The following is a 17,913-nucleotide window of genomic DNA, read 5'->3' as shown; positions in this document are numbered from 1 at the left end:
TGTTGAATCAGCCCATAGCTTATTCATCTGCCTTAATTCATAAACAGGGTAAATGTGACATCCCAGACATGTTACCGTAAGGACACCACCTTCTGCAAAGGAAATACTTCCTCAGACAGCATTTCACTGACTTTCATTCATGCTGCCGACTTGCACATTATATTCAATAGTCTAAACAATCTTCAAATGCAGAATCATAGAATTGTTCACATCATCGCCATAGTTACCCATGAACAAATGTCGTGCTCTTGATTCTAATGGCAACGATGACAACTTATATTTATCTAGCATCTTTAGCATAATTAAACATCCCACAGGAGCATTATAAAACAAAGTAAACACGGAACCACATAAGAAAATATATGAAGTCAAATGACCCAAAGCTTGGCTAAAGAGGCAGGTTTTTAAAGATGCATCTTGTCGAACAAAAATGAGTTAGAAAGGCAGATAGGTTTAGGAAGGGTATTCCAGAGCTTGGGGCAAGGCAACTGAAGGCACAGTCACCACCAGTAAAGTGATTAAAATTGGAGAGGTACAAGAGGCCTGAATTATTGGACAGCAGATATCTTGGACTGCAGAGTGTGAGAGACTAGCCAGGAGTTCATTTGCATAGTCAAGTCTGGAGGTAAGGGAAGCAGAAATGAGGATTTCAACAGCAGATGAGATTGAAACGGGGTCAAATTGGGCAATGTTATGGGGGAGGAAATAGGTTATCTTAATTTCTAGGCACAAATAGGAAGTCGGAAGCTCATCGCAGGGTCAAATATGGTATCAAGGTTACAATCAGACTGGCTCAATCTTAAAGACTGTTACAAGGGAAGAAAAATGAAGTTGGTAGATTGGGAGCGCAGACTGAAAAAATGCCTTCATATCCGTGTTGATTTGTTTTTAAAATGTTAGATTTCAATCCAACTTTGTCAAATTAACAGTAGATATCTCTTACAGCAAAGATCGCTGTCTGGTACAGATAGATTTGAGTCACAATGACTGCTGCCATTCAACATTCAGCTATTACGGGCTGGATTAGCCGCCACATACTTTATTGCTGTGTTAATGTAAGCCTACTCGTGACACAAATAAAGATTATTACATCAGGAACGCCACTACCAGCAGCGGGTGGCAGAGAATACTGAATCGGGCAGAAAATGGGTGTTGATTCCGTTACGGTGCTCTAGTCTCCCACTGGCATTGGGACCGAGGTTCACCCCCACTCCACCAGGAGGATTCAAATAGGTCATTAAGGCTTATTTGCACCCTATTAACAGGGAAGCCACTATATTCTCCGGGCTCTTGTGATTCTCCCGTCCTCTGGGCTGGGAATCACGTGGGCGAGAATTGGTGCAGGTCTTAGGAAGCCTGTACCAGATGCAGTGGACCTCGTGTTTACCCCCACCGTCCATCGGAGGACCACCCTCCCTTCCACAATACAAGACCTGACATCCTCCCCCCCCCCCACCACCACCACCAGACACCATCTAATTAATAATACGCCCTAATTAAAGAGACCCCCAAATTAAACGGGCACACCTAGAAACCCCCTAATTTAAGAGACTCCTTGGAGGGGGGGGAATGGCGAGAAAATCCAGGAGGTGGGAGGAGCAGCAGGAACGGGAGCTGAATTCCATTACGGGGGTTGGGGGTGTGCCCAGCCATGGGACATCACTAGGGAATACCTCATAATCCTCATCTTGCCTAAATTTGTATGGCTAAGGACTGGGAATCGGTTGCTGATTTGTGCTCCCAGTGTGAGTGTGCACATCAGATGCAATTCCGCTCTGGCAGGAGAACATAGTCTCCAAATAGAGAATCCTGCTCTCTGTCTCATACTATGACAGTAAATTTTGATGTCTGGTTGAAGCACCTTAAGTAATTTCTGCTCTTGAATTGGCATTACGCATCGTCAACCCGCCAAATATATATATTTTTTTAATTTGATCAATTCTTGATAGAACTGTTAAAATACATCTCAAGTCCAACTTATTCATTCCTTCCAGCAGCTTAACTGGAATGATGGATATATCCCGCTAACAATATGACAGAACAAGGAAGGAATGGAAAGCTGCAGTGTGTTCAGCTCTGCTTCTTTTCAGAATGTTTCCCAAGAAATGTACCAGTTTGAACCAATGGTGCAATGAATAGGAAATGACAGGCTGTTGATGCAGAATCTCAACATGAGCAGCGTGAGAAGACTCTATGTTGAACTAGAAATACAGCACCTTTACAACCCTTAGTAAGCTCTTGTTATAAAAAAACACAAATAAACTTGAAATCAAAAGCCTACCTAGCCCCTGTGGGACATCAGGGCACATCGGTAAAGGCTTCTTAGTGACTGTAAGGTTATTTTCCAACTTCCTGCTTGACACAAAGTGATCTTCGCCCCCCAGGAAAGTCAGTGAGGTCCCATTGGGCTTTGAGATGTTAAAGTACTGATGCATCTTGGAGTAATTCCTAGTGTTAAAGCGGCTGAATATGTCGAACCTTTGAGTGTAGACATCCAAGTAGAAGATCATCATTATAAGAAAGTGCACTAGACACAACAAGAGCACTGCTTTGCATATTCTTTCCAAAGTCTTCCCTAACATCAGTCTGGACATTTTCTGTACACAGCAAGTCAATGGAGCAGCACATTAGCTTATCTTCCAGAGCTTCTGTCACGTTCCAAGTACTACCTGTGAAATGAAAAGATGCACTCATTAAACCGTTCAAAAGGAACAAAGCAGGTGGGGGCAGGGAAAGAGAGACGCTATCACCATCAGAACTACTTTAAAATTCAGAAAACTGAAAAAAGATGTTGAAAGCTAATCAATAGTATATTTCTGGGAGAGGGAACCATATTTTTCTTTAACATATAATTACTGGGACAGCACAGTGGTTAGTACTGTTGCATCACAGTGCCAGGGACCGGGGTTCAACTCCGGCCTCGGGTGACTGTCTATGTGGAGTTTGCACGTTTTCCCCATGTCTGCTTGGGTTTCCACCAGGTGCTTCGTTTTCCTCCCACAGTCCAAAGATGTACAGGTTAGGTGGACTGGCCATGCTAAATTGCCCTTAGTGTCCCATAGGTTAAGTGGGGTTACTGGGTTACAGGGATAGAATGGGTGCATGGGCCTAGGTAGGGTGCTCTTTAAAGGATCGGTGCCGACCCGATGGGCCGAAAGGCCTCCTTCTGCACTGCAGGGATTCTAGGATTACAAAGCCACCATATAACAGAGCCTGTAATCTGCAATGCCCATTCACTTAAGCTCCCAAAATCTACATCATCTTGTCAAAGAATCCTTCCAGTGAATGAAGCCATTGCCTGCACTGGCTTGGCTCGCAGAAAGAGCATTCTACCTAATCCCACTCTCCTGCCTTATCCTCGGAACCTTGCATATTCTCTCTTTTCAGGCAGCAATCCAATGCCCTTTTGAATATCTCGGTCGAACCTGCCTCCACCACCATCTCACGAAGTTCTTTCCAGACTCTAACCACCCGCTGAGTGAAAACATTTTCCCTCACATTACATCCACGCCTTTTGCCCAATATTTTGAATCTGTGACCACCAGTTCTTTATGTATTCTTGAGAGAGTGAGCAGTTTCTCATTATTTACCCTGTCTATACCACTCACGATCTTGAACAGTTCTATCAACTCTCCTCCCAGCCTCCTTTTCGCCAAGAAAAACAGATCTAACCTCTCCAATCTGTCCTCATAGCTGCAGTCATTTGTCCCTGGAATCATTCCTGTGAATCTCCTCTGTATTCTCTCCAATGCCTTCGCATCCTTCCCACTGGAAGCAGTACCTCAGACGAGGCCTAACTTGTGTCTTATACAAGTTCAACATGATCTCTTTATTCTTTTTTATTAATAAAACCCAGGATACCATATGCTTTATTAACCGATCTCTCAGCATGTCCTGCCGCCTTCATTGACTTATTTGCATATACACAGAGGTCCCTTTGACCCTGCACCTCCTTTATCTTTCCTTTATTTCATACTTTAGAACATAGAACATAGAACAGTACAGCACAGAACAGGCCCTTCGGCCCTCGATGTTGTGCCGAGCAATGATCACCCTACTCAAACCCACGTATCCACCCTATACCCATAACCCAACAACCCCCCCTTAACCTTACTCTTTAGGACACTACGGGCAATTTAGCATGGCCAATCCACCTAACCCGCACATCTTTGGACTGTGGGAGGAAACCGGAGCACCCAGAGGAAACCCACGCACACACGGGGAGGACGTGCAGACTCCACACAGACAGTGACCCAGCCGGGAATCGAACCTGGGACCCTGGAGCTGTGAAGCATTTATGCTAACCACCATGCTACCGTGCTGCCCCAATTCTTTCTCTCTATTCTTCCTGCCAAAATGAATCACTTCATGTTTCTCTGCATTGAACTTCAGTGACCACTTGTCTGTGCAATCCATCAACATGTCCATGTCCTTTTGGAGTTGAAGGCTATCCTCATCACAACTGACAATTTTCATATCTTCCGCAAATTTTGGGATCATGTCCTGAACACCACAATCTTGGGCATTAATATACAGGAAGAGCAGCAAGGGTCCCAACACTGACCCCTAGGGAAGTCACATACAAAAAGTCACATACAAACCTTCCACTAATCTGAAAAATAACTATTTATTTCTACATTGTTTCCTGTCACTCAGCCAATTTCTTATCCAAGTGACTACTTTTCCTTTTATTCCATGAACTAGAATTTTGTCCACAAGCCTGTTGTGTGGCACTGTAAAAAATGTCTTTTGAAAATCCATATGCACCGCATCAACAGAACTTCCCCATCAACCTTCTCGGTTACCATCTCAAAAAAACTCGAGCAAGTTAGTGAAAAATGATTTTCCCTGAATTAATCCATGCTGGATTTCCTTAATTATTCTGCATCTGCCTACACAGCTATTGATTCCATCCCCCCCCCCCCTCCACCCCCACCTGCCCCCCCCCCCTCCACCCCCACCTGCCCCACCCCCCACCCCCATTCTAAACTGTAGATTCCAGAAGTTTCCTTGCCACTGAAGCCAAGCTGACTGGTCTGTAGTTACTGGCATTATCCGTGCACCCATTTTTGAATAAGGGTGTAACACTCGCAATTCTCCAGTCCTATCACTGCGTTTAGCACAGGGCTAAATCGCTGGCTTTTAAAGCAGACCCTGGCAGGCCCGCAGCACGATTCCATTCCCGTACCAGCTTCCCCGAACAGGCGCTGGAATGTGGCGACTAGGGGATTTTCACAGTAACTTCATTTGAAGCCTGTCACAGTAAGCGATTTAAATTTCATTGTCATTTCGAGTGCGCTGCCCTCATACTCTCAACATAGGTAGGCGAGGCTAGAAAACTAAAATTTACAAAGGTGGAAAGTAGAATGCAAAACTGACTTTGTATTTGGCACAGCACGGCTTCTGTATCAGTGGCATGAGATATGCTATAATTTGAAATAAAATGTGGTAATTTCTTTAATTTAACTACAATCTAACACAGATTACTCAATGTTGTTGGCGAAATATTGAATGTTACATGTCCCCACCTAAAGAAAACAATTTATGAATCGTGGAGTTCACACCTAGTTTAAGGATACAGTGAGAGAAAGAGGGAAACAGAAAGAAAAGAAAAATAAACTTGCACGTATATATCTTTCAAGTCCTCAGGTGATGGCCGCATGCAGTAAAACCACAATTCCTAACCAACATGGAGATGACTGGGTAATTTCCCCTGTCAATCACGCCCAGGGAAGGCAATTCTCTAAAGTGACTGCGACTGATTTCATGCAGGTAATTTGTATTATTTTCCACTCACTGCATTTTGCTGGTGAAATCGCTCTGCCATTATCAGAAGTTATTTTCTGCAGTTATGGGGGATTTATAAAATCGCTGCTTGCTGAGTAAATAGGTTGTTTGTCAGTCCTGCCATAGGTCAGTGCACTCATTGGTTGGCAGTGGTGTCAATAGACCATCTATCAAGACATTCCAAAACTGTTTATAGATTTTGAAGTGAATTTTGTCAGCAAGCATGGCACCCAATTTATGCACAGCAAATTTATTGACAAATGACGACTCAATCTGTTATTTGGTGGCATTAATTGAGGAACGAACCTTGGCCAAAACAATGGGAGAAACTCCAATCTGTTCAAACGGTGCCATGGAATCTTTTACATCCACTGGACTTGGGTTCATGTTTCAGCCAAGGGTTTAACAAATCAAAAACTGGAAGCCCCATCAGGGCAACTCGGCGCCTACAATCTTAGGAAGCAATGGATTCTTTAAATATCAGCCGTGGCCATGTGGTAAGTCAGAAGCACAGGGATTCAGACAACACCCCAGAGACGGGAGCACAAAATCGAGGCCAATTCTTCAGTGCAGTACTGAGGGAGAGCTGCATTGTTAGAGGTGCCATTTTGCAGATGAGGCACTAACTACCCCCTCAATTGCATTGAAAGATCCCATGGCACAGGAAGTGCAATCTTTTTCAACAAGAGAAGAAAAAATGTTGAATTCAAATAGTTACTGACAATGGAAATAAGCGAGACGAGACAGTTTTGCAATGTTGCATGCACACGAGAGAATCACATGAGGACAAGATACATTCAGGAATGACGAGTTGACATATACTTAGCTATGCATCACAGAAGTTATGCAAATTGTGCTCATCTTCTGTATAACTGACAACACTCCTGGAGAGACTACTTTGTCACAATCGAATGGATTTCTTTCAATGCAGCCACACCCTGTATATTGCGGCACCAGCTTTTGAGAATTACCTACCAGCACAGAGAGAGGCTACTCGAGTGATTTCCAGCTAATGATGGTTCCATAGCAATATTTAATACATCGTTATAGACATCACTCCAACCATTTAATCGTCTAAAGAATAAGTTCTCTCAGATGCCCAAGCTAATCAAGAAAGCTTCCACAGGATTTATCCATGCCAATATCCCACTCAAGTAGCAGCTAGTTTCACTCCACAGGCACCAAACAGCATTGCAACCAGCATGGCTTGATAGTAAGATAACTTACATTTCATTCCCCAATTCAATATTTATAATAAAAGCATCAACAGCTTTCCACTGCAGGTCTGTGAGACATGATAACTATTCTCGAGAAACATACTCTTCTATTTAGCTTGATTATGCTGGGGTCAGCCCAGGTTATGCAGCACCCCTCGCCCTTTGATTCAGCATGTGGGTTGAATCCCTATTCAGAGACTGAGCACATAATCAAGGCCAACCAATCCGTTACTGTCACAATGCATTGCCTTGCATTGTAACAGTGTCAACAATTCCACTTCAAAACATCCTTGGATCAAATAAAAAAAACATATTCTTTCAGCCAATTCTAATCCAATACAAATAAGTCCCCAGCATTTTGAAGGCTAGATGCATGCTCCCCAGCAGCGGAGAGTGCAAGCAACGAGAAACCCTGTTGACAGCAGCAGGACAGGAAGATCACACCGCCAGCCAATGCTAAGCCACATTCACTACCGCAAAAGAGATTGCGGGGGGGGGGGGGGGGGGGGTAGAAAATCCCACTCTTGGATTATATCTATCCTCGGTTTTGTTTTGACTAAGCAGTCACAATGGCAGTCTCCGGTCTGACACACAACTGCTATTTAGCTGCAAATCTGGACTATGCTTTCAGGACGATAGCCTGGATTTTCTTGCTCTGCAATCCCGACTCCGGAGAAACAAAGAAAAGACGGAAAATAGAAGCGGGGGAGGCTATTCGATCCTACTCTGCTATTCATTATGATCATGTGTGATCATCAAATTCAGCACCCATGTCCCGCTTTACCCCCATATCCCATTCACCCCAAAAGCTATATTTAACTCCTTCTTGAAATTACACAATGTTTTGGCCTCAACTTGTGGTAGCGGATTCCACAGATTCACCACTCTCGGGTGGAGAAATGTCTCCTCGCCCCAGTCCAAAAAGGTTGACCCCTTATCCTCAAACTATCATGCTTAGTTCTGGACTCCCCCACCATCGGGAACATTGTTTTTGAATCTACCCTGTCTAATCCTGTTAGAACTTTGTAAGTTTCTATGAGATCCCCTCTCACTCTTCTAAACTCCAATGAATATAATCCTAACCGATTTAGTCTCTCCTCATACGACAGTCCTGCCAATCCAGGAATCAACCTTTCAAATCTTCGCTGCACTTCCTCCATAGCAAGAACATCCTTCCTCAGATAAGGACACTAAAACTGCACACAATACTCCAGGTGCGACTTCACCAATGCCCTATACAATTGCAATAATTCTATTTCTATACTCAAATCCTCTCACTCTGAAGGCCAACATATGTTTTACTTTATTTTATCTGCCTACTAAACCTGCGCGCTTACTTTCAGCGACTGTAGGGCGGTGTGGGAGCACTGTGGTTAGTACTGTTGCTTCACAGCACCACGGTCCCAGGTTCGATTCCCGTCTTGGGTCACGGTCTGTGTGGAGTCTGCACGTTCTCCATATGTCTGCATGGGTTTCCTCCGGGACTTCCAGTTTCCTCCCATTAGTCCCGAAAGACGTGCTTGTTAGGTGAATTGGACATTCTAAATTCTCCCTCAGTGTACCCGAACAGGCACCGGAATGTGGCAACTAGGGGCCTTTCACCGTAACATCATTGCAGCGTTAATGTAAGGCTAAATGACAATAAAGATTATATATGCACAAGGACACCAATGTCTCATTAAGTATCCACCTCTCAATTTACACCCATTCAAATAATCTGCCTTCCTATTTTTGCTCCCGAAGTGGATAACCTCACATTTATCCATATTATACCGCATTTGCCATTCTTGTGCCCACTCACTCAGCCTCTCCAAATCCCACTGAATCATCTCTGCATCCTCCTCACTGCCTACCCTCCCACCCAACTTTGTAACATCTGTAAATTTGTAGGCAATACATTTAGTTCCCTCCTCCAAATCATTAATATGTAATGTCAACAGTTGGGGCCTAGTACAGATCCCTGCCGTACCCCACTAGTCACCACTTCTTGCCAATCGGAAAAATTGTTTTTTTTAAATTGGGACTCAGACATATGGGGCCTGATTGTCCCCTCACGGTGCTAAATAAACCAGGCCTAAAATAGTGGCATGCAAGGCTGCAATTTAAAATTCACCACCATTCCCAATGGACACCATTTTTCCCTTGGTGGGAAACAGGGCAGGTCACAACACAATCTTCACGTAAAATGATGTTGGCACCATCATTTAAATAAGTGCTGCAATTTCACTTTTTCCTAACATTGGTATTTTCATCGAAGACGGCTGGGTTCCTGAAGGCTGCGGGAACCACCCAAGGATCATGGAAGCGTGCCACCATGTCGGGAACTTTTTGACAGGCAAGTTCAAACTGTCTTGCCAACTTCAAATGTCGCAATGTAATGGTCTATGATGATCTAAGTATTTTTTTTTTAATAAACAATTTTATTGAGGTAGTTTTTGGCTTTCTAAACAGTTGCAGACATCATCAGAAAGAAAGCAAAAAAGGCAAAAATGTGCAAACATCCACGTACTTTCAATACTTCCATCGTAACATATTGCACAAGCCCGCTCCCCTCCCACCGGTACTACCCGCCATATTTTCCCTCCTACTCTACCCCCCCTCCCCCCCACCCACCCCCCTGCTGACGCTCACTCTCCCGCAAAGAAGTCAATAAATGGTTGCCACCTCCGGGTGAACCCCTGCACAGATCCCCTCAAGGCGAACTTAATTTTTTCCATCCCCAGGAAACTCGACATGTCCGCAAGCCACCACTCACTCTTCGGGGGCTTTGAGTCCCTCCACGCCAATAATATTCGTCGCCGGGCTATCAGGGAAGCAAAGGCCAACACATCGGCCTCTTTCTCTCCCTGGACGCCCGGGTCTTCCGAAACCCCAAAAATTGCCACACCTGGACTCATCACCACCCTTGTTTTTAGCACCTGGGACATGACCCCCGCAAATCCCTCCCAGTACACCCTCATTTTAGGGCATGCCCAAAACATGTGAACATGGTTCGCTGGTCCTCCCGCGCACCTAGAGCATTTGTCCTCTATCCCGAAAAATTTGCTCATCCGAGCCACCGTCATATGGGCCCGGTGAACGACCTTAAATTGGATCAGCCCGAGCCGAGCACATGTCGCGGTTGAATTTACCCTACTCAGGGCCTCTGCCCACAGCCCATCCTCCATTTCCCCGCCTAGCTCCTCCTCACATTTAAGTTTCAGTTCCTCTGTCTGGGACCCTTCCTCCCTCATGAGCACCTTATATATACCCGAGACTCTGCCCTCCCCTTCTTCCCTCCTAGAGACTATTCTGTCCTAAGTATATTTTTAATGGAATAATTGATCAGGAATAATTGATCATTGAACTCTGTCCTTAAAAGGTAAGTGACTACAAAATTGACCAGCATGCGCACGTATTCATGTGTATTCAGTGGATAAAGTGCTCTAATGCATTGAACAGTACTGGGAACCTGATTTATATGAGTCATCTGGCCACTAGTTTTGAGTATTACATCGAGTTAAATCCAGAGATCTGCTTTGGGGGAAAATTGAACAGATGTGAGATTTCTTTGTGTGGAACTCCATTGAACCTTTGAAATAAAAGGAAAAGATGGCCGACATCTGGTCAGGCAACTCCAAAAACTGAATTGTGATGACTCTGCAGGGTTTGTTTATTCATCTGTGCAATATTGTCCCACTATAAAACACCACTGATGGATTGAGCTCAGCAGGATTTATTAACAATGCTGTGGCACTATGTGCTTTATTTGATAGTTTTATGAGCAGGATAAATGTTTTGAAGATGTTTGTGAATTGTTGTTTGTTTATTTTGACAGATTAATGAATACATAAAATTAGTAATTTTTTTCAAGGGGAGCTTCAATGGCTATGTTTGGCTAACAGTTTTATGAGCTTCTACAAGGATTTGTTTTCCCAACTGGAGTTTGAATGACTTGTTTTTTTAATTACTGAACATTTCAAAGACTTCCCAGTGTTATTATGTAGTTCATGAGTTCTGTAAATAATAGATATTGGGTGAGTAAGTTTTGAAAATTGACAGCAGGCATGGAGGGTACAGGTACGGTGTGAGGGCTAGGAGGCCTAACAACCACCATGTGGAGAATTGAGCTGATGTCACAGTGAATAAATGCAGGCATTTCTGCCTCGGACCTGCATTTGAGGGGATAGCCACGACTTCAGCTCTACACTGCCTCTGGAAGATAAAATTCGATATGAATTGGCTGACTTTCAGAAGTCAAGAATGCGACATCAGGAAATGGCCCAACTCCCACTTCCCAGCTCAAAGAGGGAAATGTAATACAATGCTGTGTGATGGATATCTGTACAACAGAAACCTGGACCCAAAATTGTACCCTTTTGTCAAGGAATGCATTGTTTTTTTTTAAATCAATGATAATTTTACGCCAGTGCACTCTGTACAAAGAACAAAGAAAAGTACAGCACAGGAACAGGCCCTTTGGCCCTCCAAGCCCGTGCCGACCATGCTGCCCGTCTAAACTAAAATCTTCTACACTTCCTGGGTCCGTATCCCTCTATTCCCACCCTATTCATGTATTTTTCCAAGATGCCCATTAAATGTCACTATCGTCCCTGCTTCCACTACCTCCTCCGGCAGCGAGTTCCAGGCACCCACTACACTCTGTGTAAAAAAAACTTGCCTTGTACATCTCCTCTAAACCTTGCCCCTCGCACCTTAAACCTATGCCCCATAGTAATTGACCCCTCTACCCTGGGGAAAAGCCTCTGGCTATCCACTATGTCTATGCCCCTCATAATTTTGTAGACCTCTATCAGGTCGCCCCTCAACCTCCGTCGTTCCAGTGAGAACAAACCGAGTTTATTCAACCACTCCTCATAGCTAATGCCCTCCATACCAGGCAACATCCTAGTAAATCTCTTCTGCACCCTCTCTAAAGCCTCCACATCCTTCTGGTAGTATGGCGACCAGAATTGAACACTATACTCCAAGTGTGGCCTAACTAAGGTTCTATACAGCTGCAGCATGACTTGCCAATTCTTATACTCAATGCCTCGGCCAATTAAGGCAAGCATGCCGTATGCCTTCTTGACTACCTTCTCCACCTGTGTTGCCCCTTCAGTGACCTGTGGACCTGTACACCAAGATCTCTCTGACTTTCAATAGGATGAAAGCTAATAATTTCAAATGACTAAACAAATCAAATTAGCATAAATATCCATGCATTTTTAACCAGTGCTACAGAGATTAAATCCCATAATTGTCTTGCTTGCATGAAACCACGAATGAGTCACCTCTTGTATATGCAATGTGGGGTAGTGGCCGGTGTAGGTATAGGGGTGGTTAGCACCTGGGAAAAATTGTGGGAGGAGATAAGAGTATCTGTCAGCACAGGATGACAGTTTGTGTTAGTATTAGGCTCAAATCATATATAGAACACTGATAAAAGGGCAGTAGAGAGTCCTAGGATTCAGCAACATGGCTGCAGTAGTGGAAATTCAATGTCTGGGAGTGCTGGGGAAACCCATCATTCTGGCTGCACGAAGTGGGATGAATAACCCAGAGTCTAACAGGGAAGTTCGCAGATTTGGAAGCACTGTTCAATTAATGCCATGCAGGATTCCCTAAAGGTAAACATGCAGGTTGAATCTGTGATTAAGAAAGCGAATGCAATGTTGTCATTTATCTCAAGAGGGTTGGAATATAAAAGCAGCGATGTGCTACTGAGCCTTTATAAGGCTCTGGTTAGGCCCCATTTGGAGTACTGTGTCCAGTTTTGGGCCCCACATCTCAGGAAGGACATACTGGCACTGGAGCGTGTCCAGCGGAGATTCACACGGATGATCCCTGGAATGGCGGGTCTAACATATGATGAACGGCTGAGGATCCTGGGATTGTATTCATTGGAGTTTAGAAGGTTAAGGGGAGATCTAATAGAAACTTACAAGATAATACATGGCTTAGAAAGGGTGGACGCAAAGAAACTGTTTCCGTTAGGCGAGGAGACGAGGACCCGTGGGCACAGCCTTAGAATTAGAGGGGGTAAATTCAGAACAGAAATGCGGAGACACTTCTTTAGCCAGAGAGTGGTGGGCCTGTGGAATTCATTGCCGCGGAGTGCAGTGGAGGCCGGGACGCTAAATGGCTTCAAGGCAGAGATAGATAAATTCTTGATGTCGCGAGGAATTAAAGGGCTACAGGGAGAATGCTGGTAGGTGGAGTTGAAATGCCCATCATCCATGATTGAATGGCGGAGTGGACTCGATGGGCCGAATGGCCTTACTTCCACTCCTATGTCTTATGGTCTTAATGAAAGCTTGGGCTGTGCAGAACTTAATTGTAAACATAGGAATAGGAATATGCAAAATAGCGCCACAAGCCTGTTCCACCATTCAATAAAATCATGGCTGATTTGTGATCCGACCCCATGTCCCTTTGTCCCAAATCCCTCAATATATTTTCTTACTAAAACTTAACATACTATAACTTAACAAGTGATCCCGCATAAAGTGCCACTTGCCGAAGAGAACCCCAAATGTCTACCAACTTTTGCATGTCTCAGTGTTTTCTCATTTCTGTCTAGGTTTTGGCTCTAGCTTTTTGACTATGGTCCCTTGTTCTAAATTCACTAACTAGTAAAAGGAGTTTCTCCCAATCCACCACATCTGTTCCTATCAATAACTTGAAAATTTTGATCAAATCACCTCTTGGCCTTTGAAGTTCCAAACAATACAGCCCTAGTTTTTGTCATCTCTTCTCATACATTAGTCCTTGAAGTCACGGTATCCTTCCAGTAAATCTACACTGCATTCCTGCCAAGGCCCATATATCTTGCCGAAGGTGTGGTGCCCAGCACTGATCACAATACTTCAGGGTGTGGTCTAAAAGGGCTTGGAATAGCTGAAGCAAGACCTCAACCCAATTGAATTCTCTTCTTCTAGACGCAAAGCGCAAAGTTTCATTAGCCTTTAATTCCTATTTGATCAGGAAACTTTACAAACTGGAGTATAATAGTTTCAAGCTGGAGGTTCGAAGTGTAGATCAGAAGCACCTAGATATTTTGCACTGGCTGAAAAGTGTGTTATCCATAGTGTTACATCAATGAATGAAATCATAGATATTTGTAAAGAAGGAGCTTATAGTGAATCAGAGGTTACGTTTTTCTTGGAGAATAGGAGAATTTGATCTTTCAATACAATATACTTTGTATAAATTGAGTATTTGGAAAGCATAGAAGTAACAAACAATATAGCAACTGTAAGGAAAAAAGATCTTGTGCCCAAGATAATATTATGTAGATGTCTGGATTGGCAGTTTGATGCGAAAACAGTCTCGAGATGAAATTTGCTAGGAGGGTTCTTGATGTACAAATCCTAATCGCTCTGATGAGAGGATAAGAGAGCAGCGGACAAAGAAAGAAGAAGGTGGGGAAGAACAATGTTAGAAGGGGTTGACATGGAAGGTCATGGTCAGGTGTCAGCTGCAATACGTCAAGGGAGGCCTACCCTGGACATATGGTGAGAATGAGCGCTGACTTCAGTTAAGAATGGAAGGAGTAAACGGTGGTCAGTGGGAACAAAGACTAGGCTGGGGAAGAAGCCAAACATCAGTAAACGGTGAGAATATATATAGTGAGCAACGGACCTGAAGGAGAAAACATTATCCATGAATTTAGAAGAGCATTGAAGTTGGTTTAAGAACATTAACTTTCATTTTGAATTGATTCCCTTTTTCATAGTTCGGTTACAAATGTCACCTTAAGTTATAAATTTGGGTTTTGATTCTTCTTACTGTTTGCATGTGAACCTGGTGCTGCTTGTTTTGACCTTAATGATGCCACTCAAGATCTAAATGATTGAATGGAGAAGGAAGCAAGGCATCAACTGCCAGGTGGGGTGGGTGGTGCTGGTAAATGTCAAGCTGAGAAAAAAAAATAGAAAACCTGCAATGCATATTGTTTACGGATCCCAATGGCAAAGCTCACCACCTGCCAATATGTTTGTGTTCCATTATGAATTGGCCAGAAGTGTGGAGATAGATTTAAGTAGCTTGAGGCTAAAGTCAGGGGAGGAAGGCAGCTCAGAACGAAGTTCTGCATAAAAAAGACACTAGTCCATAGAGGTCCGTGAATATGATGGTGAAAGAATATGAAAAATACATATCCTAAATCAAAGATTAACTATTGCGCTTGACAGTTTAACATCAAACATCTTACGACTAGCACAGTATTACAATATATAAATCAATACAACCTGCTCTCCTGTATATATGTTCAATCGTCTTTCTTTCATGTTCCAGCAGATCAGTTCTGATGTTTACTAGATTGTCACCCTTGGAATTCATGATTCTTAGAAAGCTCAAGTACCTCACTGACTTTAGATCACATGCTGAACAAATAAAGTGGATGTGGGTGAACTTGATTGGATCAAAGATAAAGATTGAATTCCCAAGGGGAACGCTATTGACAAAGTGAATAATCATTTAAGCAAATATAAATGCGTATTCATGGTTGCGTGTCTGTCAATATAGACACAGTAGACATCAGAGCTTTAACTGGGATCTGAAGCAGCACCTTTTCTCTGCAAGACTTGTTTTACCTTTCCGAGATGACGCTGGCGTCATTTTCATCCACGTCCTTCGTGGGAACAAACAACCGGAGAATTCCACAATTCATCAAAGAGCATTTAATCTGCAGTATTTTATGAGAAATGGGCGGAACACGATGAAATTTAGCAGTCTGAAACAGGTGTCACCTCTATCACGTTCCCACCATTATACTCAACAGTTGATGCTGTACCATCCATCTGCCAAATTCATATCCGATTCAATGAACTGAGTGCCACTTATGTACGATCCAATTGTGACACCAATTGCGACTCAGTGTGGGCTTGGATGAAGCCCAATGTTTGCTTTTGAATTGAAAAGGCTTGATATGGCTTTGGATAGGGATAGGGCTATGGGGAGAATGCTGGGAGGTGGAGTTGAAATGCCCATCAGCCATGATTGAATGGCGGAGTGGACTCGATGGGCCGAATGGCCTTACTTCCACTCCTATGTCTTATGGTCTTATGGATATCATGAAACTTTGTCATGTTGAAATAGGATTGTAAAAACTAGAGCATAATAACTAATAATTTGGCCTTGCCGACTCTGCCAGTGTTAACCCTTCAACCGCAACAGTTGACTCCCAATTATCTTGTCCTTCCTCTACATCCTACTACTTGCCCACCTTCCAAATACTTGACCAAAATCATGTTAAAAATGGTGACAAAGTGGACCTCCGCTGGTGGCTATGTGGTGAACTGTTGCATATGCAGTGGCTCTCGCCAGAGTACTTGGATTTTGGGCCTATTTACTGAGTTTATGGGTGATCTTTTGGGGGGCAGATTTGTTCAGTTTATTGGGATAGGGTCCCCTCACAAAGGTAATGCCCAGCAAGTACAATACAAGGCAGAAGTCGGGCAAGGGATCGTCATCAGAGTCAGAAGTCTCTCGAGCCTCATGGGGGAAACATGGCAGAGTCTTCTGCTGTCGTTGGTCTCTCCGTGCTCGGGTGAGTGGGCAAGTGAGGCGTTGGCCAGCTTCTTGTCGGCCGAATTTAAGCAGCAGCAGCAGGCCGTCACTGAGGACCTGGAAAAGGCAACGGAGCGGCCTTTGCTCCCTATGTAGGTGGCTTTAGAGAAGATGAACCAGGCAGAAAGATCAGCAAAGTGCAGTGATACAGAAGGTGGAGGTGACGCTCTCAGACCAGAGTGACTGGATGGACCCCTGGAGGCAGAGATGAAGGCCAAGCAGAACCACTCCAGACGCCAAAATTTAAAAATCGTTAGGCTACTGGAGATTCTGGAGGGTTCAAACTCTACGGAATACATGTCCAAGATATTTGGAAAGCTGGTGGGAGAGGGAAGCTTGCTGTCCCCTCCCGAATTGGACTGGGCCCATCAATTACTGAGGCAGAAGCCCAGATCTGGGGAGCCACCATCGGCGATCATCGTCAGGCTCCACAGGTACAAAGACAAAGTACAGGTCGGAGGTGGGCAGATGGGAGGGCCACACCATCCGGATACATCAGGACATTGGAGCAGAGCTGGTGAGAAGGCCTGCAGTGTTCAATAAGGCCAAGGCCATGCTGCACAAGAGTAATGTGAGATTTAACGTGGTGTATCCGGGTTGTCTTCGGGTGACTTTCAAGGAACGATTGCTACTTTGACATGCCGGAGGATGTGAATGAGCTTGTCAAGAAACATGGGCTGAGGGTGAACTAAAGTGCTTAAGGACCAAGAAGTTAGATATTTGTTCACGGTTAGGTTCACCTGCATTTATTGTTTGGGACTGGGGATCGGGAAGGGGGGGCTTTTCTTCTTTTGTGGGTTGTTTGCTTATTGCTTAGTAACGTGGGTGGGGTTGAGCTTGAGGTGCGGGGCGGTAAAATGCTGACGGTGATGGTGTTTTTGTCTTTGTGCTGGCTCAATGCAGGAGTATGGCAGCCATCTAGGGTGGGCGTGGAGCTTGTGCAGGCCGAGGCACTGCTGGATTGCCTCACAGGATGGTTATGGCTGATCCTGGATTTCCTGAGGGGGTGGGGGGTGTAAGAGACCGCCTGACAATGTGGAATGTATGGGGATTAAATGGCCCGGTAAAGAGGTACCGGCGCACCCAAGGATATGAAGGCAGATATGCTTTTCTTACAGGAGACCCATTTGAGACCAGTGGAGATTTACGGGATAAGGAGTTTTCTTTACAATTGTTACAGTTGGCAAGGCGGTGAACCATTTGCGTTGTTTGAGGGGGGGCCTTTTATGAATGTGGGGAGAAGGCCAGTTGTCTATTAGCACACCAACTGAGATGGCAGACTGCCTCCCTGGAGAGTCCCCAGAGGAGAAATCATCAATGATGCAGCTTTTGGATGGGTCGATCTTCCTGGAAGTGG

The 17,913-nt window shown here is 44.3% G+C and overlaps 1 protein-coding gene across 4 annotated transcripts in view; it reads right to left on the bottom strand.

Annotated features, from left to right (window-relative positions):
* b4galt2 (UDP-Gal:betaGlcNAc beta 1,4- galactosyltransferase, polypeptide 2) overlaps positions 1 to 17,913 on the bottom strand; it is a 495,634-nt gene that overhangs the window by 414,503 nt on the left and 63,218 nt on the right. For all 4 annotated transcript variants that reach the window (XM_038794105.1, XM_038794103.1, XM_038794106.1 and 1 more), the window contains exon 2: positions 2,282 to 2,669. In XM_038794105.1, coding sequence (XP_038650033.1) covers positions 2,282 to 2,594 — 313 coding nt within the window. In that variant the 5' untranslated portion in view covers positions 2,595 to 2,669. The remainder of the gene's footprint in view (positions 1 to 2,281; positions 2,670 to 17,913) is intronic.

Source organism: Scyliorhinus canicula, chromosome 4 (assembly GCF_902713615.1).
Source record: "Scyliorhinus canicula chromosome 4, sScyCan1.1, whole genome shotgun sequence".
In the NCBI taxonomy this organism is placed as follows: Eukaryota; Metazoa; Chordata; class Chondrichthyes; order Carcharhiniformes; family Scyliorhinidae; genus Scyliorhinus; species Scyliorhinus canicula.
This window is presented reverse-complemented; position numbering and strand designations above follow the sequence as displayed.